Source organism: Lithobates pipiens, unplaced genomic scaffold (genome assembly GCF_037356315.1).
Source record: "Lithobates pipiens isolate NorthernLeopardFrog02 unplaced genomic scaffold, aLitPip1_a1.2 Scaffold_24, whole genome shotgun sequence".
In the NCBI taxonomy this organism is placed as follows: domain Eukaryota; kingdom Metazoa; phylum Chordata; class Amphibia; order Anura; family Ranidae; genus Lithobates; species Lithobates pipiens.
The window spans coordinates 23,604,473-23,629,667 of record NW_027507786.1 but is presented as its reverse complement, the minus strand read 5'-3'; the positions used below and the strand labels follow the sequence as shown (position 1 = coordinate 23,629,667).

Genomic DNA, 25,195 nt, shown 5'->3' with positions numbered 1-25,195 from the left:
ACAAAAAAGTGTCACAAAAGTTCATTTATTTCACTAATGCAACTTAAAAAGGTGAAAATAATATATGAGATGAACTCATTACATGCAAAGCAAGATAGTTCAAGCCGTGATCTGTCATTATTGCGATGATTATGGCTTACAGCTCATGAAAACCCCAAATCCACAATCTCAGAAAATTAGAATATTGTGAAAAGGTGCGATGTTCTAGGCTCAGAGTGTCCCACTCTAATCAGATAATTAAGCTGCCATAACACCTGCAAAGCGAATAGAGAGGGCTTTCACTGAGGCAACAAATGTGGTGTGGTGGTCCCATCCCTATAATAGAACCACAAAAGAAAACCCCCCTTGAGTGGGACTTTGAGTTGCATAAAAGATGCCATAGAAATACTACTATACTACCAGTTCCTGCTCTCTACCCCGATGAAGGTTCTGTAATAACAGCAACTGGAAACGCGTTGGGTGTGGGATATCTAGGAGAGTACCATTTGTATTTGTATAGAAGTTGTTTTGTTGTAACCATTTTGGTTGTATTTTTATACTGGAGACATTTCATGTCTATATGTCTCTTTTTATTACTCTGTTTACTATGAATAAAATGATGTTTTAGCTGCACTTTGGTGTTGGTGGTCTCTTAACCACTTTCAGACCGGACCATTTTGCTGGTAAATGACCAGAGGTCTTTTTACACTTTGGCACTGCGCTGCTTTAACTGGTAATTGCGCGGTCATGCAATGTTGTACCCAAACAAAATTTGCGTCCTTTTCTTCCCACAAATAGAGCTTTCTTTTGATGGTATTTGATTGCCTCTGCGATTTTTATTTTTTGCGATATAAACGTAAAAAGACCGCAAATTTTGAAAAAAAATGATATTTTCTACTTTTTGTTATTAGAAAAATCCAATAAACTCAATTTTAGTCATACATTTAGGCCAAAATGTATTCAGCCACATGTCTTTGGTAAAAAAAAAGTCAATAATTGTATATTTATTGGTTTGCGCAAAAGTTGTCACATCTACAAACTAAGGTACGTTTTCTGGAATTTACGCAGCTTTTAGTTTACGACTGCCTATCTCATTTCTTGAGGTGCTAAAATGGCAGGGCAGTACAAAACCCCCCCAAATGACCCCATTTTGGAAAGTAGACCCCCTAAGGAAATTGATAAGTGGCATGTTGAGCCCATTGAATATTTTATTTTTTTGCCTCAAGCGATTGAATAATGACAAAAAAAAAATTTTTTTTTTTTTTTACACAAAGTTGTCACTAAATGATATATTGCTCACACATGCTATGGGCGTATGTGAAATGATACCCCAAAATAAATTCTGCTGCTTCTCCTGAGTACGGGGATACCACATATGTGGGACTTTTGGGGAGCCTAGCCGTGTACGGGGCCCCGAAAACCAAGCACCGCCTTCAGGCTTTCTAAGGGCGTAAATTTTTGAGTTCACTTCTCAATACCTATTACAGTTTTGAAGGCCATAAAATGCCAAGATGGCACAAAACCCCCACAAATGACCCCATTTTAGAAAGTAGACACCCCAAGCTATTTGCTGAGAGGCATGTTGAGTCCATGGAATATTTTATATTTTGCCACAAGTTGCGGGAAAATTACAAACTTTTTTTTTTTTTTTCACAAAGTTGTCACTAAATGATATATTGCTCACGCATGCCATGGGCATATGTGAAATGACACCCCAAAATAAATTCTGCTGCTTCTCCTGAGTACGGGGATACCACATATGTGGGACTTTTTGGGAGCCTAGCCGCGTACGGGGCCCCGAAAACCAAGCACCGCCTTCAGGCTTTCTAAGGGCGTTACAGTTTTGAAGGCCATAAAATGCCAAGATGGCACAAACCCCCCCCAAATGACCCCATTTTGGAAAGTAGACACCCCTAAATTTAGGGGTACACTAGTGAGACTAGGTAATAAATGGCGGGTGCCCTGAAACTATAAAAAAATAACTAACCAACCAGCGTCACCTGTAACAGTTATATGGTGATCACTGGTGAAAGGGTTAACTAGGGGGCAATCAGGGGGCTTTATGCGGTAGTATATGGGGGTCCCTGGCGCTATAAAAAGTTGCGGCGAACCTAAATACCTACCTGCCTAACTAGCGTCACCTGTGACACTAATACAGCGATCAGAAAAACGATCGCTTATTAGGCTGGGTTCACACTGGAGCGATGCGGGAACGCCACGAATGCGCGGCGGGTTCCCGCATCGCATGCCTCCCGGCGGCAGTTCACACTGCCCTATGCGAACTGCTGGGAGTGTCAGTGAAATGTTAATGACACCCCCAGATCAGTTCGCATATCGCAGTGCGATCTGCAAACTCGGATCGCATGGTGTGAACACCCATGCGATCCGATTCTGCCGCGGGCCAAAAAAAGGGTCCCGTGCGAATTTGCGGCGGGTGCGGCGGGTGCGGCGGGTGCGGCGAATGGCTGAACTCGAATCGCACAGAGATCGGATGTGATTTGCACTGCAGTGCGGTGCGAATCACATCCGTTCTCATAAACCGCTGCAATGTGAACCCAGCCTTAGTGACACTGGCGACGGGGGGTGATCACGGGGTTAAACCTTTATTGGGGGGGTTAGGGGGGTACCTTAGAACTAAAGGGGGCTAACTCTAACTGCCCTAACAGTTATTACAGTCACAAATGACACCAATGCAAAAAAAAAAAAAAAAAAATGACATTGGTGTCACTGTGACTGGGGGGCAGGGGTAATTGGGGGGGTGATCGGGGGTAAAGGGGGGGTGTGAGTGTGCCTGGCATGTTCTACTGTGTGTGTAGAGTGTTGGTGCAACTCACCGCTCCGCTCTCCTCCGTGCCGGAACGAAAAATACCGACACGGAGGAGAGAATACATCACTTCCTCTCCTGTGTTTACATTACAGGAGAGGAAGTGATGTCACGGGGGATTTCTATTCGTCGGGAGCGATCGCGAGGGGGTGGCCATGAATGAATGGCCGCCCCCTCATCCCGGATCGCTCTCGAAGGAATGCCGACCGCCGCAGGCACCGGGGGGGGGCACGATCGGGCCCCCCACCAGCGGGCAGGCAGGGACTTATATATACGCCCATATGCCTGCCCGTGCCATTCTGCCGACGTAGATCGTCGTGCGGCGGTCGGCAAGTGGTTAAAGTACCACTCAAGGGGGATTTTCTTTTGTAACACCTACAAAGGGTTCCTGACTCCTGAGCCTTTAAATGGTCTCTCAGTCGGGTTCAGTAGGAATCACAATCATGGGAAAGACTGCTGACCGGACAGTTGTGAAAAGAACCGTCAATGACACCCTTCGTAAGGAGGGAAAGTCTCAAAAAGGTATTTGCAAAAGAAGTTGGATGTTCCCAAAGTGCCGTATCAAAGCACATTAATACAAAGTTATGTGGAAGGGAAAATTGTGGAAGAAAAAATGTACACAAGCAGCAGGGATGAGCGCAGCCTGGAGAGGATTGTCAGGAAAAGGCCATTCAAAAGTGTTGGGGGCTTTCACAAGGAGTGGATTGAGGCCTGGAGTCAAGAGCCACCACACCCAGACGGATCCTGGACATGGGCTTCAAGTGTCCTACTCCTCTTGTGAAGCCACTTCTGAAGAACAAACAACGTGGAAGCGTCTCACCCGGGCTAAAGATAAACAGACCGGGTCTGCTGCTCAGTGGTCCAAAGTCCTCTTTTCTGATGAGAGAAAATGTTGCATCTCATTTGTAAACCAAAGACCGGGAGTCTGGAGGAAGAATGGAGCGGCGCACACTGCGAGATGCTGGAAGTCCAGTGTAAAGTTTCCACAGTCGGTGTTGATCGGGAAGCCGTGTCATCTTCTGGTGTTGGTCCTCTGGGCTTCATTAAGTCCAAGGTCACCGCAGCCGTCTACCGGGAGATTTAGGAGCACTTCATGCTTCCTTCCACAGACGAGCTCTATGGGGATGCTGACTTCATTTTCCAGCAGGACTTGGCATCTGCCCACACTGCCAATGGCACCAAAACCTGGTTCAATGCCCGTGGGATTACTGTGCTTGATTGGTCAGCAAACTCACCTGACCTGAACCCCACAGATTCTCTCACACGGCCAAGAGAAAGATGAGAGACATGAGACCGACCAACGCAGAAGAGATTGAAGCATCCCGGTATTCCATATCACCTCAGCAGTGCTACAGGCTGATCGCTTCCATGCCACGCCGCATTGAGGGGCCCAAATCAACCACGAGATTGTGGATTTGGGGTTTTCGTCAGCTGTAAGCCATAATCATCACAATTATGACAAATCACGGATTCAACCATCTTTCCTCGCATGTAATGAGTCTATCTTATATATTAGTTTCACCTTTTAAGTTGCATTAGTGAAACAAATGAACTTTTACACGATATTCACATTTTTCGAGTTTCACCTGAATGTGAAAAGTGTGGGGGAGGGGCATTTGTATTCAGCCCCCTCTGATACCCCTAACTAAAACCTAGGGGAACCAATTGCCTTCAGAAGTCACCTAATTAGTAAATAGAGTCCACCTGTGTGTAATTTAATCTCAGTATAAATACAACTGTTCTGTGAAGCCCTCAGGGGTTTGTTAGAGAACCATAGGGAACAAACAGCATCATGAAGGCCAAGGAACACACCAGACAGGTCAGGGATAAAGTTGTGGAGAAGTATAAAGCAGGGTTCGGTTATAAAATAATCTCCCAAGCTTTGACCATCTCACGGAGCTCTGTTCAATCCATCATCAGAAAATGGAAAGAGTATGGGCACAACTGCCAACCTTCCAAGACATGGCCATCCACCTAAACTGACCGGGCCGGGCAAGGAGAGCATTCATCAGAGAAGAGCTAAGAGGTCCATGGTAACTCTGGAGGAGCTGCAGAGATCCACAGCTCAGGTGCAGATCTGCTGGGAGTGAAGATGGCCAAAATGTTAGTGGGGCTTCTAAACTAGGCGATGGGGGGAGGGTCCAGAGATAGTCAGCACGGAACATGACTATTATGACTTCATTAGTTGAAAAATGTTCTACTAGCTCTTCCTTTTTGGTACCACTTTGCATAGTTGGCAGCATTGTAAAAAAATTTATAGGAACACTTTTTTGTCTGCGGGTGGAGTCTTATTATAACTAGGGGGCGGGGAATTTGATTGTATGTGTGACATAGTAGGTAAATCCCAAGCGGAGCCTCTCCTTACATCCAGTGTCCCCAGCGGAGCCTCTTCTTGCATTCAGCGTCCCCAGTGGAGCCTCTCCTTACATCTAGTGTACCCAGCGGAGCTCCTCCTTACATCTATCAGGTATCCCAGAGCAGCGGTGTCTCTGCCGCCATTACAGAAGAGAGGCCAAAAGGGGAACAAAATAGAGGTGGAGTCGGCAGCGTGGTTACAATAGAAATTGAGCTGCGGCGCCACCTATCCCCTGCCTCTTTCCATAACAGGTCACAGAGACTGGCAGCCGGGCAGAGTGGGGTGGAGCGGGATGGGGGATGGGCGGCGCCGCAGCTCAATTTCTATTATAGCCACCCAGCCAGCCTACTTCTTCTGGTCTTCTTGAAAATGGCGGCCGTTGAAGACATTGTCTACGTCGGCCACGAACCTCTAACGGCTGGCGGCGAAAAATCAGGAAAAAACTAAATTTTCCGAGACATTTCCCGGTAAACTATAAAATCGGGAAAAGGGTTTAAATCCTGGGAAATTCGGGACAGTTGGCAAGTATGACTTTGCTTTTTTTTTTCCTGTCTCAACTTATTTTAGATCCCGTACCATATATATATATATATATATACACCGTATATACTCGAATATAAGCCTAGGGGGTGGGAAATGCAGCAGCTACTGATAAACAATCCATTCAGTTGAAGCTTGATTGATTCGGCTCCCGTTCCACACAGAATTTGGGCTGTTTTCCTCTCCCCTCCCATGTGGACTTCACAGGGGACACATGAAGATTCCATCACTGCAGCAAACTTTCCAACCAGCCGGGGTATTGGCCGCCTTTATATGGTATCACTATATTGCTGAACAAGCTGACTGTTGACCATCTATGCAAAGGAGAATTGAATAGTTTAACATATTAATCTATGGCAACATTCAATTGATAAATAGTTCTGCTTATTGATTTTTACCCGTTCATTTTGTCCGCACAATTTTTGGCCCAAGTAGCGCTGTTTTGCATGGTTGCTTCTGATTGTACTGCTAAACAATGCCCATCTGCAGCTGCGCTGTGCCCATCTGCAGCTTCACTGTGCCCATCTGCAGCCTTACCTTGTTTGCGGTCTCCCGCTGCCCACTGTACTGTCGGGTTTGAGCCGCGGCTACAACAAAATGGCGGCAACCCCAAAACACTGCAGGCCACTGTTAGACCTCTAGAGTTGGATCACCAGCACTATCCAGACCTCTAGGGGCGGTCGCAGCAACAGCTGTCCCTTCCAAATTCCCTTCCAGTTATTTACCTGGGAGCCTCAGGTGTATTTTTTTCTCAATAGGATTGTTCTTGTCCTTGTGCTTCACCCTGCAGGTATAAACCTTCCCATAATCCCGAGCTGTAGGAGTTATAGTCAGATAACAGGAGAGAATGTCTCCCCCTCCTCGGGTCTCTCTCTGCTGTCCTTTCTCCAGCACTCCTCCAGTACCTGACCAGGTGACCTCAGGGGTGTCTCTGGGGTCGCAGCCACTCACATCACAGCGCAGAGTCACAGGTCTTCCATAGTCTGGTATATCGGGGTCACTGGAGATCTCACTGAACACATAGAGACCTGCAGAAAAAGAACATGAAATGTCACATCAGTCTCTGTACAGAGGAGCTTACACTCTAATGTCCCCTCCCCCCACAGTCACATCAGTCTCTGTACAGAGGAGCTTACACTCTAATGTCCCCTCCCCCACAGTCACATCAGTCTCTGTACAGAGGAGCTTACACTCTAATGTCCCCTCCCCCCACAGTCACATCAGTCTCTGTACAGAGGAGCTTACACTGTAATGTCCCCTCCCCCCACAGTCACATCAGTCTCTGTACAGAGGAGCTTACACTCTAATGTCCCCTCCCCCCACAGTCACATCAGTCTCTGTACAGAGGAGCTTACACTCTAATGTCCCCTCCTCCCACAGTCACATCAGTCTCTGTACAGAGGAGCTTACACTCTAATGTCCCCTCCCCCCACAGTCACATCAGTCTCTGTACAGAGGAGCTTACACTCTAATGTCCCCTCCCCCCACAGTCACATCAGTCTCTGTACAGAGGAGCTTACACTCTAATGTCCCCTCCCCCCACAGTCACATCAGTCTCTGTACAGAGGAGCTTACACTCTAATGTCCCCTCCCCCCACAGTCACATCAGTCTCTGTACAGAGGAGCTTCGCCACAGCTGAGAGAAGCAGCAATCCTGGGGCCTCTCATGCAGGCTTTTCCCAGGCAAGCATGGACCATGTTGGGGGAGATGAAGGTGGAGGCTCTCCGGAGGCACTACTCCAAGCTGCAATGGATCCTGGGCCTGTCCCTGTGCAAGAGGAATCCTTACCAGTCCTCCAGGATGAGGTTGAGGAAAATGGCGGATTGCTGCAAACCATTTCAGAAATGAAATCTCCCTTGAGTGGCACCAACCCATCAGATTCCACACCCGGCGGATGGATGGAGAAGTGGGGGAGGTCTGGAGGGCGGTATAAGGATTATCTCCTTCTGTTCCTCCCCTGACCACAATACTTGTGTCTGATGAAAGGTCCTCTATTCACATGCTGCTCTTTGTACTCATTTTTGCAGGACAGAAAACTGTGAATTGAGATGACCAGTTGATGGGCTACTGTAGGGTTGTTCAGGGTAGGCAGACATTGTTATAGGATATGTGTAGCACAGGCAGGGCCATTTTTAAGGCAGGGCAAAAGGGGCAGCTGCCCTGGGCCCCATCATTGTTGTGGGGCCCAGAGCAGCTGCCTCATACTTGCCAACTATCCCAGTTTAAATTTCCTTGTCCCTTGCTGTGTCCCGATATCTCAGTGTGAAGTGCTGCTACTAATACTGCCCAGCTCTGCCTTATTGTTGTGTACAGAGGACTCACCTGCAGACCTGTGTTTACATGTAAATAGTGGTGGCATTCATATGTAAATAGTTGCATAGATATGTAAAGAAAGGCGGCATCCATATGTATAGCACGGCCCCTGGAGTGAGGAGATGATGTGCTGTAACCTCTAGCAACTAATCAGTGAGCAGTATTACTGTACAGTAATCTCAACAAGCAGAAATCATGTGCTGTAACCTCTAGCAACCAATCAGTGAGCGGTAATGATACACTGTAACCTCTGGCAACCAATCACAATCGCTGCCTGATCTGATTCAGTAAACTGATTTTGAGTTTAGCTGCTATTCATTGTATGTCTAATGCCCCGTACACACGAGCGGACTTTTTGACATCAAAAGGTCAGACGGAACAATTCCGGCAGACCATTCGATCGTGTGTGGGCTGCAGCGGACTTTAGATTTGTAAAAATCCGACAGACTTTAGAAATGGAACATGTTTACAATTTTTCCACGGGACCCAGTTCCTACTGAGAAATCCGCTCGTGTGTGTGCTAGTCCGATGGACAAAAACCGACGCGAGGGCAGCTATTGGCTACTGGCTATGAACTTCCTTATTCTAGCCCAGTCGTACGTCATCACGTTCGAATCCGTCGGACTTTGGTGTGATTGTGTGTGGCCAAGTCCGTTCATTCGGAAAGTCCGTCAGAACTCTGTCGAAAGTCTGACGGACCTAGTCCCTTGAAAAGTCCGGTTGTGTGTATGCAGCATCAGAGCAGGTGGAGAGCAAAACTGCATGGGGGGGTTCAAGAAAAGTTTTGCCCAGGGTCCAATCAATATTAAAGACAGCCCTGAGCACAGGCTTAGTATTGCCTCTGTAATATATGCAGAATATTGCTCTCTGAAACATTGCATTGCATTTTCTGGCTAAACTGATAGCAGGAGGAGAGACTCTATTGGGTACAGCTGCAGGACTGAAGGCAGATTGGGTCCTGCTGTAGCTAAGAAAGAAGCCCACCCCTAACAACAAAAACAATGAAGGACAGGATTGGATAGCTACTCGGGAGAGCTGTGGTTGGGGAAGAGAGAGGAGGACACAGGAGGACAGACAGAAGAAAGTATCCCATGTGTTTATCTCCTGGGCACTTCCAGAGCCTGCGATGCTTTCTGTGACTCTCCTGAGGAAGGTGCACACAGGAGAGGGGGGTTTGCAGGGTGTTATTCTGTCTGATTACTGAAGATGTGATAACAGTGCAGAGACATCTCGAGACCAGTTTCAGTACTGCAGCAATCATCATCATCATTATCCTGTTTGGAGGTTTCTGTGCCATGTGTTGCTCCCATCACCATCCAGTCAACTGAGACAGCGATCAATCTACCGATTGCTGGAAGGAGGATATATCAAGTGCATCTAATGGTGAGAGATCTTCTGCCGTCCTTGTGTATGTGGATCTAGCTGCTCGGTCCTATTTACTGTTAATACAGCTTTATCTGAAGGTGGATCTCCACATCTGTTCATCTTTGTGAAGATCTCCCTTTCCATTCTGTGGATTACAAATATTACTTCACAAAAGTCTGAGTACTCAAACACAGGATTTAAAGGGCCCCGACGCTGGCAGACTCTGTGTGTGTGGATAGAATTCCCACTGGCCAGTGGTTACCTAGAACCTACAAGACCTCAGTAGGATCTTATAGTCAGTAATATCACTTTTGGGAAATTGTTGAACATTATTCTTTGTATTGTATTGTACAGTTTTGTTCATCACTCGTTCAATGCATTTCAGGCAAGGCCTCCCACTGGCGGTTAAAGTGAATGAACACAAATCCTGTTTTCCTTTACTGAGAAGTTGTAGTAATTATTGCACTTAAAGTGGTTGTAAACCCTTACAACACACTTTGACCTACAGGTATGTCTAGATTAAGGCTTACCTGTAGGTCCAAGAAATATCTCCTAAACCTACACGGTTTAGGAGACATTTGCCGAAAGACAGGCACCGCTGTCTACAGCGCACTGAGCGCGCCGCGGTCAGCGGCGATGTGCCGTGAGTGGCAGCTGCCGCGCGCATGCACAGGAGTGATGTCATCGCGGGTTCGCTGAATGACAGCTGCGGAGCAGGAGACCCACGAGAAGATGAATGCACCGGACTACAGGGGACAGCGGTGACTTTACTGGCTCCTGTGTCAGGTAAGTGACACATAATGGGCTACTATGTGATGCGATGCGATGTATAGCAGTCCATTATGCTTTGCCTTTGCAGGGAATGAAAGAGGAAGTAAACTCATCAGGGTTTACTTCCTCTGTAATATTTGTATTCTGTTAATCAGTTTATCTCTTTTCAGGGCTTTTTGCTAGGTCTAATAAAGCCCAGCTAAAAGTTTAAACAGTGTTTTGGTGTTCCTGAGATCCTGGGGAGGGTGAGCCATCACTGGTGTGGGACAGAAGATATTACAGTGGCCCTTGCGGGGTTGGCGCAACACATGTAAAATATTTCTAACACCTCTTGCAATAATCAGGTGGTTTATGCCCTGAAGAGCAATGAGCACGACGGGCAAATGAATTCAGTTTTGTTTCCAGAAATTTTCAGGCACGCCGGCCAGTATATGACCAGTCCATTCAGAAACAGAACCAGATGGCTCAGGACTGGAACTTACTGCTTTGTAATTGTGGCTTGAGGGCTATCAAGGGCCAAGAGCAATGATAAGTGTGTATTTGTATCCCAGCAGACATTTGTGTCCAGAGTCTATATTATACGTATACTGGATGCTATTTATATTGCACATTCACAACATTCCCTGTTCTCAAGGAAATTACAATCTAAACTGGCTGTACATGGATCGATATTCAATCCATTCATGGGCAGGCTGATTGTACCCAAGTAGATCCATTGATAGACTTGGGTACAACCAGCCTGTCAGATTTTTACATTAGCCGCTAGCAGTAATCATTGTGTTCTGCCGGCCAGTAAGGCCCCCCTGCCACCCCGCTGACAGAACACAATGGTGCTGTGGGAGGCATTACCCCATCAACACTGACTGATGATGGGGGATTCAAGGGATTTTATTTCCTTCAGCCCATGGTGGAAGAAAAGAAAATCAAACCATCTGCTTAAACACCCTACCTCACATGTATTCACACTCATACTACAGCCAATTTAAAGGGGAGCTCCACCCAAGTTCTGATTTAAGGTCTCCACCCCAGCTCCTTTTTGTGAAATGGAGCTTTTGGACCCCTGCATAAAAGGACCAGTTCTGGGTGGCAATGTACTTAGACCTCCGGTACAAACACAAAATGGCAGAAATGTTACCGCCGTCACAGAGGGCTGTCAGAATGGAGCACTTCCAGGCCTTGCTTCTAAAAATGCTGCATTCTGCCTTTACGTGCGCTGGCAGAGGAGCAATTCCCACTCCCAGAGAAGGAGTTGCGGGTACCAATCCAACAGCGCCTGCAAGAAGAGGCCGGTTTGAAGATGTGTTGGTGACTTCGGATATGAGGTCATTCTTTCAGCCAACCCATCGACAGGTGTCATCCGGATACAGCATCAGGGAACGCCTAGACCATCAGGTGTCCGACTACATTGGGTTAACGGCCAATGTGGACGCTCTGAGAAGTGATGAACCCCTGGACTACTGGGTGGGCAGGCTTGACCTCTGGCCAGAGCTTGCCCAATTTGCAATCGAACTGTTGGCTTGCCCCTCATCCAGTGTCCTGTCCGAAAGGACGTTCAGCTCAGCAGGGGGGATCGTGACCGATAAGAGCACTCGCCTAGCTCACGACAGTGTTGACTACCTCACATTTCTGAAAATGAATGAGGCATGGATCTCGGAGGAATTCAACACATGTGACCAGTAGACCATGTATATGCATAACTCTATAAACAATTTATTTAATCGAGCACACAGACTTTTTTTCTACCTTTGGCTCACTTCCTTGTACAAGAAAAGCACACCGTACTATATGCCCGTACCCTCCTGTTTGAAGAGGTTGAGCGGTGTCATATTTTTGGGTCCCGCAGCGAGTTGCTGGTATCAGTGATGCTGTCAGCGCTCTCTATCTCGGTGCTGGTGTCAGTGCTCTCTATCTCGGTGCTGGTGTCAGTGCTCTCTCGCGGTGCTGGTGTCAGTGCTCTCTATCGTGGTGCTGGTGTCAGTGCTCTCTATCGCGGTGCTGGTGTCAGTGCTCTCTATCTCGGTGCTGGTGTCAGTGCTCTCTATCTCGGTGCTGGTGTCAGTGCTCTCTATCTCGGTGCTGGTGTCAGTGCTCTCTATCTCGGTGCTGGTGTCAGTGCTCTCTCGCGGTGCTGGTGTCAGTGCTCTCTATCGTGGTGCTGGTGTCAGTGCTCTCTATCGCGGTGCTGGTGTCAGTGCTCTCTATTGCGGTGCTGGTGTCAGTGCTCTCTATCTCGGTGCTGGTGTCAGTGCTCTCTATCTCGGTGCTGGTGTCAGTGCTCTCTATTGCGGTGCTGGTGTCAGTGCTCTCTATTGCGGTGCTGATGTCAGTGCTCTCTATCTCGGTGCTGGTGTCAGTGCTCAGTCTCTATCACAGTGCTGGTTTCAGACAGTGAGGGAGATAGCAGCGGAGAAGCCAATCAGCAGGCAGTGCCATCACCATGGCTGAGGATCAGCACTGGACTGGCACCTCCGGACCACCGCAGTGGAGCCCTGCATAGGTGGAGGTAAGGGCCGGGCAGAGGGAGGGGCTCAAGCACAGGTTGGGACACTGGCACAGAACTGCGCTGCCCTGACTGTGGCACTGATCATCTGCTGCACCCCCTTCATAGCCTGCCCTGACCTTGCCTCTCCTCTATGGCCTTCATGCGCTCCTGAGTCCTGAATTGTCACAATTTCACAGATAAAAAAAAGAATGCTTGTCGTTGTCAATCCCAGATTCACTTCATACATGTGTTATATCAGTGTCCATGTGGTGGGACTATGTGTGCACAGCTAGTAAGTATTTTGTGGCTGAAAATATGACCTGGAGGTTTTTAAGGTTCGCCTGCCATTAAAGTCAATGGGGTCCACCATGAACTTTGCTGTTCGCAAACTTTTGGCCGCGTTCGCGAAACGTCCCGTCGGAAGTTCGTCCATCACTACCCCTTACACTTGTGGTCAGTGGGGAGAATGTCCCCTTTACAAATAGCTAAAAATATGAATGGTGTCAGTGAAAACTTATCTGAGAGGCAGAAATTTCTCATTGCCCAAGGAACCCCTAGCAACATCTGGAGGAACCTTATGGATCCATGGAACCCTGGTTGAGAAACCCTGGCCTAGAAGGAGAATTAGGCTTTGATTACCTCTCAGGTGTAGTGGATATTCTTTTATAAAAGTCTTTCCACCATGAGTGATCTCCAGGCGGATCTGAGCTCCGTGTTCATCAGTTGTCGGAATGAATGTCAGCTCTGTGGTCCCGGAGAAGATCTTGGATTCTGGATCTTCCTGCAAGTGGGTTTTCCAATCCTCAGAATTAAGTTTTTTTAATCCCCGATACCACTGAATGGTGGGATCTCCAGGATGCATATTACTGATTGCACAGGATAGCGTCACCGTGTTCCCAAGCTCAGGTGGTGCAGAGACACACATTATGTCACCTACAGTGGGCAGAGATACTGCAATATAGAGGAAGCGCAGTGTTATACAAAGTCATATGTCATGAAATACAGAACATATACAATGAATGAGGATGGTAAAGAAGACATTGAGGTTTATTTAATACTAGAGAAAAAAGGGTACCACTGATAAATGAAATCCCCCTCTGTATAATATCGGGATATTGAAAGGACACATTTCCCAGACTGCACTGTCCTCTCATTGTGGAGGGAATGATGTGTGGTGGGAACTTCCTGTTGGTTGCACTTGCGCCTCCTGAATTGGTAAATGTGATCCCCATTCTATCACATATTGGGGGAATTCAATAAAGCTGCTGTACCACTTTTCTGTTGTTAATCCCTCTTGTTAGTGTATGGTGCCAAATTTGTGAAGTATCTGCAACACTTTTGGTTCTAACAGTGACTTGTGCACCAAATTCAGGCAGTTTTATAATGTGCCACATTTACATCATGTCACATTTAATGCGCCAAATGTAAAGTCGAGCTAATTAGGACCAGCTCTTTTGGCGTACAGAGAGCAAAACTAGCTTAGACAGATTTTGCGAAAATGTCTCAGCCCCCGTACACACGGTCGGAGATTCTGGCAACCAAATCCGTCGGAGTAATTCCGACGGATTAATTCCGGAAGTGATGTTGCATACACACGTTCGGACAAAGTTGTTGGAAAATCCGATCGTTCAGAACGTGATGGCGTTATTTAGTTAGGACGGGACTACGTTCAGGCTAGTAGCCAATAGCTTTGGTCTAGGAATTTGATCTGAGCATGCGTGGCTCTTTGTCCGTCGGAGTAGGCTACACATGATCGGAGTATGTCCGATCGGAGCATTTTGTCGGAAAATTTTACCGGCAAGTTGGAAAAGTTGGTCCGTCGGATATTCCGACAGAAACAGTCCAATGGAGACCACACAAAGTCGGAATATCCGACAACACGGTCCGATAGGAAACATTCCGTCAGAATCTCCGACCGCGTGTACAAGGGCTAAAAGTAGCGAAGCACGAGCCAAAGTTGTAGACACATCCGTGAATTTGGTACATTCTTTACCACTTTTAGAATGTATGGGAGACACTTTTGCAAAATGTGCCTGTGCCAGTCTATACGAATTCCAGCGAGTGTCTGGGAAAGGTGACTGTACAATGTACGGAAAGATTTTTCCGACTTACATATTTCTTCCAGTTTCCAGGTGATGTGTTTTGCTTTCAATAAACTGACATGCTGAACCTGACATCGGAATTTCTTCCCCAGATCCTTCATCGTTGGGGTGTAACTGGAAGAGCTGGTCGCGTTATATAGTTCATCGTATTCCAGGACAGGGGCAGTGGTGTGTGATGGTATTATGATGTCATCTTCCCTGTACCATGTGACTTGTATGTCTGACGGGTAAAATGAATGAATCTTACAGGAGAGATCCAACTTCTCACCGACACAAACAACTTCCTGACCCTTCACTATGAGGTCGAGCACCGGAACCGCTGAAATAAAACAAACAGAAGTCAGGCCACAATAATTATCTTTAGTGGAGAAACATTTTCCCTTTAATAAGAATATTACCATGAAATTGCCATACCATAGAGGCTGCTGGAATATTGGAGGAATTGTACAGCTCAAGGGCTCAACTATCGTGCATGCTGCCTTACTAAAATGATCGTTACGTTCACCAGTACTTCTTAAAGAGTCCCGGTAGAAGTCCTGGTAGAAGATCATCATCAAGGACTGCCAAAGCCATCCTGCAAGTCCCTCTTGATTACCTTTTTACCTTTTTTCATTTTTTATGGACAGGGCACATCCAGTTTACCTAGGCCTAGCATAGTCGCTATCCATGTACTTCTGTTGTATGGCCTCCAGTATCCAGTAAATGAAGCTTTATTACTGCCCACAGTTGCACTTTAGTGGACCTTGCTGTCAGGGTGTTGATGGTCTAGGGGTAGATAGACCCTCCATATCTCTGCATAAGGTGCGACTTCTAATTCCCGCAGGCCTGGAGATGAACCCATTGAGACAATGACCGGGTCTGTCAGAGCAAATCTGACGTATTTGTTCAGTATTAGTATATATACAGGCAATAAAGAAATGTATCAGAAGGTTCAACCCTCCGTACAAATTATCCAATTAAATAGAGGCACAGTCTATGACAAAAACAAAAGTCGGTGTGTTCTCTCATTTATAAAAAGTCACATGATAGATAACAGACAATGTGAAAGGAAACTAGATTAGTTTGCTAACAAAACGTGTTACGAAACTATTTATAAAATGGATGCTAGAAAGACACAAAATGGAAACTGAGTATTATAAAATAGATGCAGTTAAGCTAAATATTCCTTCACTTGCTACTATTTATTGCCGATCTGGACACCAAGTGTCATCCTATGCCTAGTCTTTACTACAAATCACTCTATAAGCTAGAAGATGTTTGCCTCATTACCTACCATATCAGGTGACAATATACTATGTTTGCCATTACCAACTGGTTCAGTGTCCATTTTCTCTGACATGGTATTATTACCCGTTACCAGGTATAGCTGTGTTTTTCTGTATTATTGCATGCTTTGTGCATTCAAACAAGTGTGTCGGGGGAGGGGGGGCTTTGAAGTTCTTATGCAGAACAAGGCAAAAAACAGAGGACCCATCCTGATCAGTAGCACCTCTGGGGTAGTGCTACATATGGTAGGGTGACCAGACATCCCCGGTTTCCGGGGACAGTCCCCGGATTGAGGACACTGTCCCCGAACCAAGTCTGTTCCCGGTTTTGTCCTCGGATTGCATTTGAACAGGGGCTGGGGCAATTTCAAAGACAATCAGTGCAGAATTAAAAAAAATAATCTGAATTACACCCCCCCACACTCTGCTGCGCCTACTAGCTTAGGGGGTGTATTTTTTTAACTATCTGTGCCCCTTTCTGATGATCGTGTGCTAGTCAGAGTGGAGAGAATATTTCTTCATTTTCGGGTGCATGCCCGTTCCGCTCCTGCCCACATGTTCTTCTGCCTTGGCTCAAGTCCCGGCCAGCCACCTGCCCATCTCCTTGCCTTCCCTGAGCCTTCGCTCCCCACCCAGTAGTAGCCGGGGCCTGGAGAGTGAGACTTGACAGGCTGTGAGGCAGACGGCTGTGGTGACAGGCAGAGAGACGCTAATTGCCGCCATTACTAGTAAAAAAACAAAAAATATGTCCACGGATTTCATTTAACAAATCTGGTCACCTTAACATATGGGGGCTTGTCTGGGATTTCCTCTGTTCTGAGTGTCAGTAACCTAGATAATGAGCTGGAAGAACTTGACACCGATCCCGCTGCAGCTGTCAAATGGTGAGAAGAGAAAAATGGTCGACCAGAAGTCTATGTAGTGCTTGATGTGCCTGGAGATGAATGGACTGAGCAGCAGGTTCACTAAGTGGTAAAGACACTAACTCCTGAGCAGAGAGTGTTAGGCCGCGTACACACGGGCGGACTGTTCGCCCAACCTTGTCCGCTGAACAGTGTTTGGGCGGACAGTCCGCCCGTGTGTGGGCTTTCAGCGGACAGTTTCAGCGGACAGTTGGACGGACAAAGTCTTTCGGAAATTCCGAAAAACTGTCCGCTGAAACTGTGTTTGAGCGAACAGTCCGCCCGTGTGTAGGCTACTTTCGAAATGAGCAAACTGTTCCCGCTCGGAAAGTCCGCCCATTTCGAGCGCGTGTACAGGTAGGCGGGGCCCGCAAAGGAGACGTCGCGGGCTCCGCCGCCTGGAATGGGCTTAAAGGGGAACCCCAACGCCGAAAAAAATCGGCGTGGGGGTTCCCCCAAAGTCCACACCAGACCCTTGTCCGAGCACGCTACCTGGCCGGCCAGGAAAGGGGGGCGAGCGAGCGCGCCCCCCCTCCTGAGCCGTACCAGGCCGCGTGCCCTCAACATGGGGGGGCGCCTTGGGGAAGGGGGGGCCGCGCGGCCCCCCCACCCCAAAGCACCTTGTCCCCATGTTGATGAGGACAAGGGCCTCTTCCCGACAACCCTGGCCGTTGGTTGTCGGGGTCTGCGGGCGGGGGGCTTATCGGAATCCGGGAGCCCCCTTTAAGAAGGGGGCCCCCGGATACCGGCCCCCCACCCTATGTGAATGAGTATGGGGTACAATGTACCCCTACCCATTGACCTGTGAAATAAAGTACAAAAAAAAACACAACACAGGGAAAAAATATTTTATTGCACAGCTCCGGGGGTCTTCCGTCTTCGGGGGTCTTCTCGCCGGACTCCTCCGCTATCTGTGTGTAGCTCTTTTACTAGCGGAGGAGTTCGGCTTTCTTCCTCCCCGCCGCCGGCCTCTTCTCCCGACTTCGGGGGTCTTGTCCCCCTCTTCGGTTCTTCTGCCGGGCCACCGCGCCTTCTTGTAGCTCTTTTGCAGGCGGTGGCCCGGTCTTCTGTCGCCGCTGCCTTCTGTTCTTCTGTCGCCGCCTTCGGTTCTTCTGCCGGGCCACCGCGCCTTCTTGTAGCTCTTTTACAGGCGGTGGCCCGGTCTTCTGTCGCCGCTGTCGTCGCCGCCGCCGCCTTCCGTTCTTGTTCTTCTTCTTGTTCTTCTTCTTCTCCTGGAGATGTTGACTCGACGAGCTCTCCGGCCGGAATGCCAGAGCCGCGCTGTGCGGTCACTTATATAGTGACAATGGGGCGGTGTCACATGGTATATGTCACATGGGTTGGTCACATGGGTTGATGTCACATGGGGACTATGACATCGTAAGGGGGCGGGGTCACCATGTGACCAACCCATGTGACATATACCATGTGACACCGCCCCATTGTCACTATATAAGTGACCGCACAGCGCGGCTCTGGCATTCCGGCCGGAGAGCTCGTCGAGTCAACATCTCCAGGAGAAGAAGAAGAAGAACAAGAAGAAGAACAAGAACGGAAGGCGGCGGCGGCGGCGACGACAGCGGCGACAGAAGACCGGGCCACCGCCTGTAAAAGAGCTACAAGAAGGCGCGGTGGCTCGGCAGAAGAACCGAAGGCGGCGACAGAAGAACGGAAGGCAGCGGCGACAGAAGACCGGGCCACCGCCTGCAAAAGAGCTACAAGAAGGCGCGGTGGCCCGGCAGAAGAACCGAAGAGGGGGACAAGACCCCCGAAGTCGGGAGAAGAGGCCGACGGCGGGGAGGAAGAAAGCCGGATTCCTCCGCTAGTAAAAGAGCTACACACAGATAGCGGAGGAGTCCGGCGAGAAGACCCCCGAAGACGGAAGACCCCCGGAGCTGTGCAATAAAATATTTTTTCCCTGTGTTGTGTTTTTTTTTTGTACTTTATTTCACAGGTGAATGGGTAGGGGTACATTGTACCCCATACTCATTCACATAGGGTGGGGGGCCGGTATCCGGGGGCCCCCTTCTTAAAGGGGGCTCCCGGATTCCGATAAGCCCCCCGCCCGCAGACCCCGACAACCAACGGCCAGGGTTGTCGGGAAGAGGCCCTTGTCCTCATCAACATGGGGACAAGGTGCTTTGGGGTGGGGGGGCCGCGCGGCCCCCCCCTTCCCCAAGGCACCCCCCATGTTGAGGGCACGCGGCCTGGTACGGCTCAGGAGGGGGGGCGCGCTCGCTCGCCCCCCTTTCCTGGCCGGCCGGGCAGCGTGCTCGGACAAGGGTCTGGTGTGGACTTTGGGGGAACCCACACGCCGATTTTTTTCGGCGTTGGGGTTCCCCTTTAAGCCCATTCCAGGCGGCGGAGCCCGCGACGTCTCCTTCGCGGGCCCCGCCTACCTGTACACGCGCTCGAAATGGGCGGATTTGCCTCCTCCTTACGTGGGCGAGTCCGTTCATTTCAAAAGTTGAGCGAACTGTTTGGCAAACAGTTCGCTGAAACAGTCCGCTCGTGTGTGGGCAAGTCCGCTCATGCAAATTTTGAGCGGACTGTTTGCCGAAACTGTTTGACGAACAAGGTTGGGCGAACAGTCCGCGCGTGTGTACGCGGCCTTACAGTAACAAGTGTCAGACGTTAACCCCGAGAACCCAAGCAGGACACACCAAAGACCGAAGTGACCAATAACGCTCTTGCATCTACTTCAAGACAACCTTCTGCTTCCTTCTTCACTGATGTAGAGAAGCTGGTGGAGCACTTTGTCAAGAATGGTTCTGTCCCCAATAATTGTGGATATCATAAGCTATGGTTTCCTTCATGGAAGACTCCAGGTCCATCAGTGCGAAAGGAATTTGAAACATGAATGGACCAAACTTCCCAAACACTGGAAAAATGAAAAACCTTGAGGCTTTTAAAAAAACAAAAAAAAACATAGAATTAGTGAGAGTCTCAGGGGCCCTGCTAAAGCTTTGTGTGCTGTGTTTAGATGAGTAGAGAAATGCCCAAATGTATTATACAAGTTGAACATTCTCATCACCATAGAGGAGAGAAGATTTTTGGCTTCATTGCTTGACTACATCAAATCCTTAAAAAAAAAAAATAGATTTATATCGGATAAAGCGGATAGATTTATGAGAGGCAGACCAAGTCCAAGTAGTTTGCATCTTCCAGGGAGCTCATCGAAATCATCCTACAGTGCCGAAGCTTCTTCTCAAATAACTCAGATTTCCCCTCAACTATCCAGAACTGGTGAAGGGAGAGGTTTTGTTAGACAAGAAAAATCAGAAACAAGCTACTCAGAGCAAGCCGTCACCTAAGAAGGAGAAAGTCTCTGTGTGGGTAGTTCATAGGGGTGGTTACCTATCAGAAGAAAACAGTGCGTTAACAATGGAATTAGAAGCTGAACAGCTGATTACATCCAACCACAGGGCCTCAACTGAATCAGCAACACCTAAAAACCTGCAAGACAAAGGCATAATGAGCTAGTATGCATACTAGCTCATTATAAAATACTTATCTTAGAATGAAGCCCTTCAGCGGCAACCGCACACCGCTGACATGGCCGACATCTTTCCCGGAGTTACTTCCGGGTTCACGGGTGCTCTGGTGCTGTGATCGGCCAGAGCCATGATGATGCCCCTTCCACGCATGCACGCGGGAGCCACCAGTCACAGCATGGGTCCTGAGGAAACAGCACGGGCGGCCGTTTTTTTCAGATTGCATGCACTGATTAACTCATCAGCGCATATATACAGTAAATATCTCGGTGCAAGTTTAGGCGATATTTATGGTACCAATAGGTAAGCCTTATTATAGGCCTGTAAGGAAAAGTTTGAAGCTAAAAAGGTGGACTTTATAAGCACACCAGTAAACCATATAAAATAATTTAAAGTTTGCCATTTAACAGTACAATGTATTTTATATGGGTCTGTATATGTTAAATGGCCCCCATAGACTCTAATAACACCTCCAGAGTATACAAATATAGTGTGAGCCCAAATAGTGCAGTGATGAAATGCACAGTAGCAGCAGATGGAGATATCGATGTGGAGTAGTTGAGTCAAAATATGAGGCCGTACAAAAATTTGCTCTATATGTTACACGTAAAAATACGCTTCTTCAGGAGGACATAAATATAGAAAAGCAGATTGTCTAAGCAACACTGCCAAAGGACTGTAACTGGATGTCAAAACCAACTAGTCCAGAATATGACATCAGGTAGCTATTCACCGCTATTCACCGCAGGTATTCAACATTAAACTTTGCTGGTAATCAAAAAATCCAGGGGGGATGGATCTAAACGATGCACACGTCAAAATAACGACATCTATTGGTAATGTGAACCGATGTCAGGATCTGAAAAGTAGTGCCATCCAATAGTAGAGAAAGAAGAAGGCTTACAGCTTAAGAAAGCCAGTACCTCTTCTATAATGGAACGTAGTGGGAGCAGTGTGTGTCCACCTGGAGTTCTGAATGTGATCTTATTATAGGCTTACCTATAGGTACAAACATTAGAGTAGAGTTTACTTCTACTTAAAATGCAACAAACCATTATGCAAGTAATGGGGGTCTATGCGAGCATGCAAAAGTCATTGATAGACATGACAGGCTGTCTACTCTAACTTCAGAAAAGGGAGACAAACAAGGAGACAAGGAAACCCCCCCACCCCCTCCCAAGGAAGACATTATCATTGTGGAGAAGCTGGACATTTAAAGGCAAAATGCCCCGAAAGAAATCTGATCTACTGCCAAAGTCCTGAGAGCATTGCAGAAAATGGGAAGCTGGAGGGAAAACTTCAAAGGGCCTCAGCAAAGTAGCCAACTAAGAACTATATCCATCATTGAGAGCTGAATGAATGAATGAAATACTTATATAGCGCACAATGCGAACTGAATCGCCTCTAGAATGGATGCCCTCCAGAAAGAAGCCATCGTGGGAGTCCAAGATACTAAAGTAAGCCTCCCCTATGACTCCTGACCAGCGGCCCAAATCACACGTTTTGCTTTCAATCCGTCATGAAAAGCCAATGCACACCGTTCCTCCAGAATTGCCATGCAGCAATCACAAAAACTGATCTAGTGAGAAGATTACTTACCCCCAAAGCCATGAAGAGTGACTCGTCAGTAGAAGATGTTCACCCTCATCATCAGGCCTATCAACATGTTCTGCAGGAGCAGAAGGCCCCAGGGGAAGGGGTAAGAAAGCTCTGGAGACTCAGCTCCCAAGAAAGTGCTGCAACCTGGGGAAATATCTTGCTTGTAAGCCACTGTCAAGTTAACCTGGGACCAGCCTAGGTCCTTTGTTGTCCTCAAAGCCAATTCCCAGGGAGAGGACACTGGGATGGAGAGGATTCCCAAGGCAGTGTCGACTAAAACTTGCAGCTAAATCAGAAAAAGATCCCTGTCAGCACCTGAAACAATACCGATCTCCCAATCAAGCTAAATCCTTAGATGTTGCTCGGGCACGTGAACACAGCAACTCCAGTGGCACCATTTGATCTGGTGGGGGGGGGGGGCAGACGAAATACCAGAAGACAGGTTACACGTTCTAAACTCCCCATTATCACCCGAGGGAAAGGAGAGGGTCAAAGGACGGCTCCTGAAATGGCAACAGATGTTCTAAGAGTGCTCAATGCAGAATTCAACTTCAGGAAGATAAACCTTTTAGGGAAAGAGCTCAGCAAACCCCATTGGACAACCTAGAATATCTGAGTGCAACTGGCTGAATTGAAGCGGAGGGGGGTTATCAAAAAGCACATACGCCTCCCCCATAGGAAGAAGAAAAATGGCTCCCTTAGAATGTGCAGGAGGAGGTTCCCTTGTCAAACTCACATGTTAATGAGAACCATTTAGGCCTACTGTATGTACAGGTAATCTGTGTTATATTTATTTATGTGTTTAAGTTAATGTCATGGATGTTTGAAGGACTTTGTCCTATCTTTTGAGGACCAAAGATTTCTGGTGGGGAGAGTATGTGACCAGGTTCTGGAATACAGACACATGGAAAAGGAGACATTTCCCTATGTACAATCAGTTTATTTTCACTTTCCCCCGAGATACCGATGCTATGCTGCACCATTTTCCTCTGGCCAGAAGGGGGGAAAATAAAGCCAAACAGACCCAACAGATTTCAATTGAAGGTGCTTGGAATCCTGGGAGGTGTAGTCCGAATGGCAGCAATGTAATACAAGAACTAACTTTCTGAATTACAGATTACAGTGTGCCTTGTACAGTAAGGGGAGGGGAGACACGAATTTTATTAAACTGCCCAGGCAAAACTTTTATTTTTGTCCCCAAGGAGTGAGAGAGAGAACATCTATCTCTGAGCATTCACCTGCTAGCAGGGATGCAAACCTGACACTGGAAGTGAGGAAACCTCTATAGCTTGCACAAGCAGACTGGAGCATCCACTCGCCCTCTGCCTCCCACCACTGATCACTGGAGGAAAAAAGGGGGACCCACCCAAGAGATGTATGCACTGTACCCATCCTGGGTAAGAGGAACATAAGGGGTCCCGCCCATGAGATGTATGCACTGTACCCATCCTAAGTATAGAGGAACATAACAGCAGCTCACTCAGGAGATGTATGCAATGTGCCCATCCTGGGTATAGAGGAACATAAGGGGGACCCATCCATGAAATGTATGCACTGTACCTACTCTGGGTATAGAGGAACATAAGGGGGACCCACCCAAGAGATTTATGCCCCGTACCCATCCTGGGTATAGAGAAACTTAACGGGGACATACCCATGAGATGTATGCAACCGTACCCATCCTGGGCATAGAGAAACATAAGAGGGTCCCACCCATGAGATTTATGCCCCGTACCCATCCTGGGTATAGAGGAACATAAGGGGGACCCACCCATGAGATGTGTGCACTGTACCCATCCTGAGTATAGAGGAGCATAAGAGGGTCCCACCCATGAGATGTATGCCCCGTACCCATCCTGGGTATAGAGGAACCCACCCATGATATGTATGCACCATACCCATCCTGAGTATAGGGGAACATAAGAGGATCCCACCCATGAGATACAGTTGTACATCCCCTGGCAAAAATGGTGACATTTTGGCATTGATGGTGAAAATCTGACTGATCACGCCAAAAAACTTTTATTTTCAGCTAGTGATGCTTTGAAACCATTTATTATCATATAGTTGTTTGGCTCCTTTTTAAATCTTAATGATAACAGAAATCCTTCCAATGGCCCAGATGAAGAGTCCCTCCAGAATGTGTGGCCTTGACACAGACACACAAGGTGCGCTTGATGGCTACAGTGGCTGCATTTGATGGGCACAGGGGCTGCAATTGATGGGTTTTTTTTTCAGTTTGTTTGCGCCCCTCCCAAAAATTTGGAGCACCAGCCGTCACTGCTTGGTACTGTTGGTACTTAGTCCCGACTCGAGTCGCACATTTTTTCCCCTGGGACATGCAGGAACCTGCTTCCATGGCTGCCTAGAACCAAGTACTTATTTCCACACGGGGTGGGCACGTGTCCAGACTTTACGTGCCCAGGTCTACGATATGTTAAGAGTTCTTTTTGGAGTGATTATCCAAATGCTCCCTGGTAAGACGCCACTCAGCTTGAAATCAGACGGGTTCTGTAAACGTCAATTTAGATTGACAACTCGCATTTCTACGGCCACTAAACAAATCGTAGTTAAAACCTGGCTGATGAACTCCCTTTCTCCAGCAGCGATAAACTGACTGCTGAACTCACTGACACAACACATCATTTCCACAAAACCTGGGACTGGTAGGTCTTGACTTTCATGCCCTCTGATTTTGACCCCCACTTGCTGAACTTATGAAAAATGTACCCATCTTTTTTTCACTAAGAGAATGTCCTAATAATCTGACTTCAATATAATTGAGGGGAAAGCAATATAAACGACGTGTATCACTCACCGGTCACATTCAGGATCTGCTCTTTGTCCTCCCGGTGATGTGTAGCGGGGTGGAAGGTTCTACAGATATATGTCACTCCGTCATCTTCTCTTATGGTTGGTTGCATGATTAAAGAACTTATATAGCTGTAGGATTTATCTTCATGCTCATCTTCCTTTACCCTATGGAAATATTTCTCCTTGTGAATGGTTTGGCCCCCAGAATTCCATGTTACCAGTTCAGTCTCTTGGTGGTTCTTGTCTCTCTTCAGCCAGGTGATGGACAAAGCTCGCGGTTTAAACCCATTTATTGGACAGGGCAGGGTCAGCTGCTCCTCGTGGGTGACACGTTCCGGGCTTATGATAGACAACTTGGGAGGAACTAAAGATAATTGAAAAATGTTAG

The 25,195-nt window shown here is 47.7% G+C and overlaps 2 protein-coding genes across 15 annotated transcripts in view; both read right to left on the bottom strand.

The window, feature by feature from the left end:
* The window catches only part of LOC143929724 (hemicentin-1-like), a 419,992-nt gene that overhangs the window by 236,743 nt on the left and 158,054 nt on the right, over positions 1-25,195 (bottom strand). The window lies entirely within an intron of this gene.
* LOC143929547 (uncharacterized) overlaps positions 5,982-25,195 on the bottom strand; it is a 36,969-nt gene continuing 17,755 nt past the window's right edge. The window contains exons 4-8 of the mRNA XM_077453425.1: positions 24,812-25,171; positions 14,744-15,052; positions 13,271-13,582; positions 6,425-6,727; positions 5,982-6,013 (exon numbers count right to left, since the gene is read on the bottom strand). Of these exons, the coding sequence (XP_077309551.1) occupies positions 5,982-6,013; positions 6,425-6,727; positions 13,271-13,582; positions 14,744-15,052; positions 24,812-25,171 (1,316 nt within the window). The remainder of the gene's footprint in view (positions 6,014-6,424; positions 6,728-13,270; positions 13,583-14,743; positions 15,053-24,811; positions 25,172-25,195) is intronic.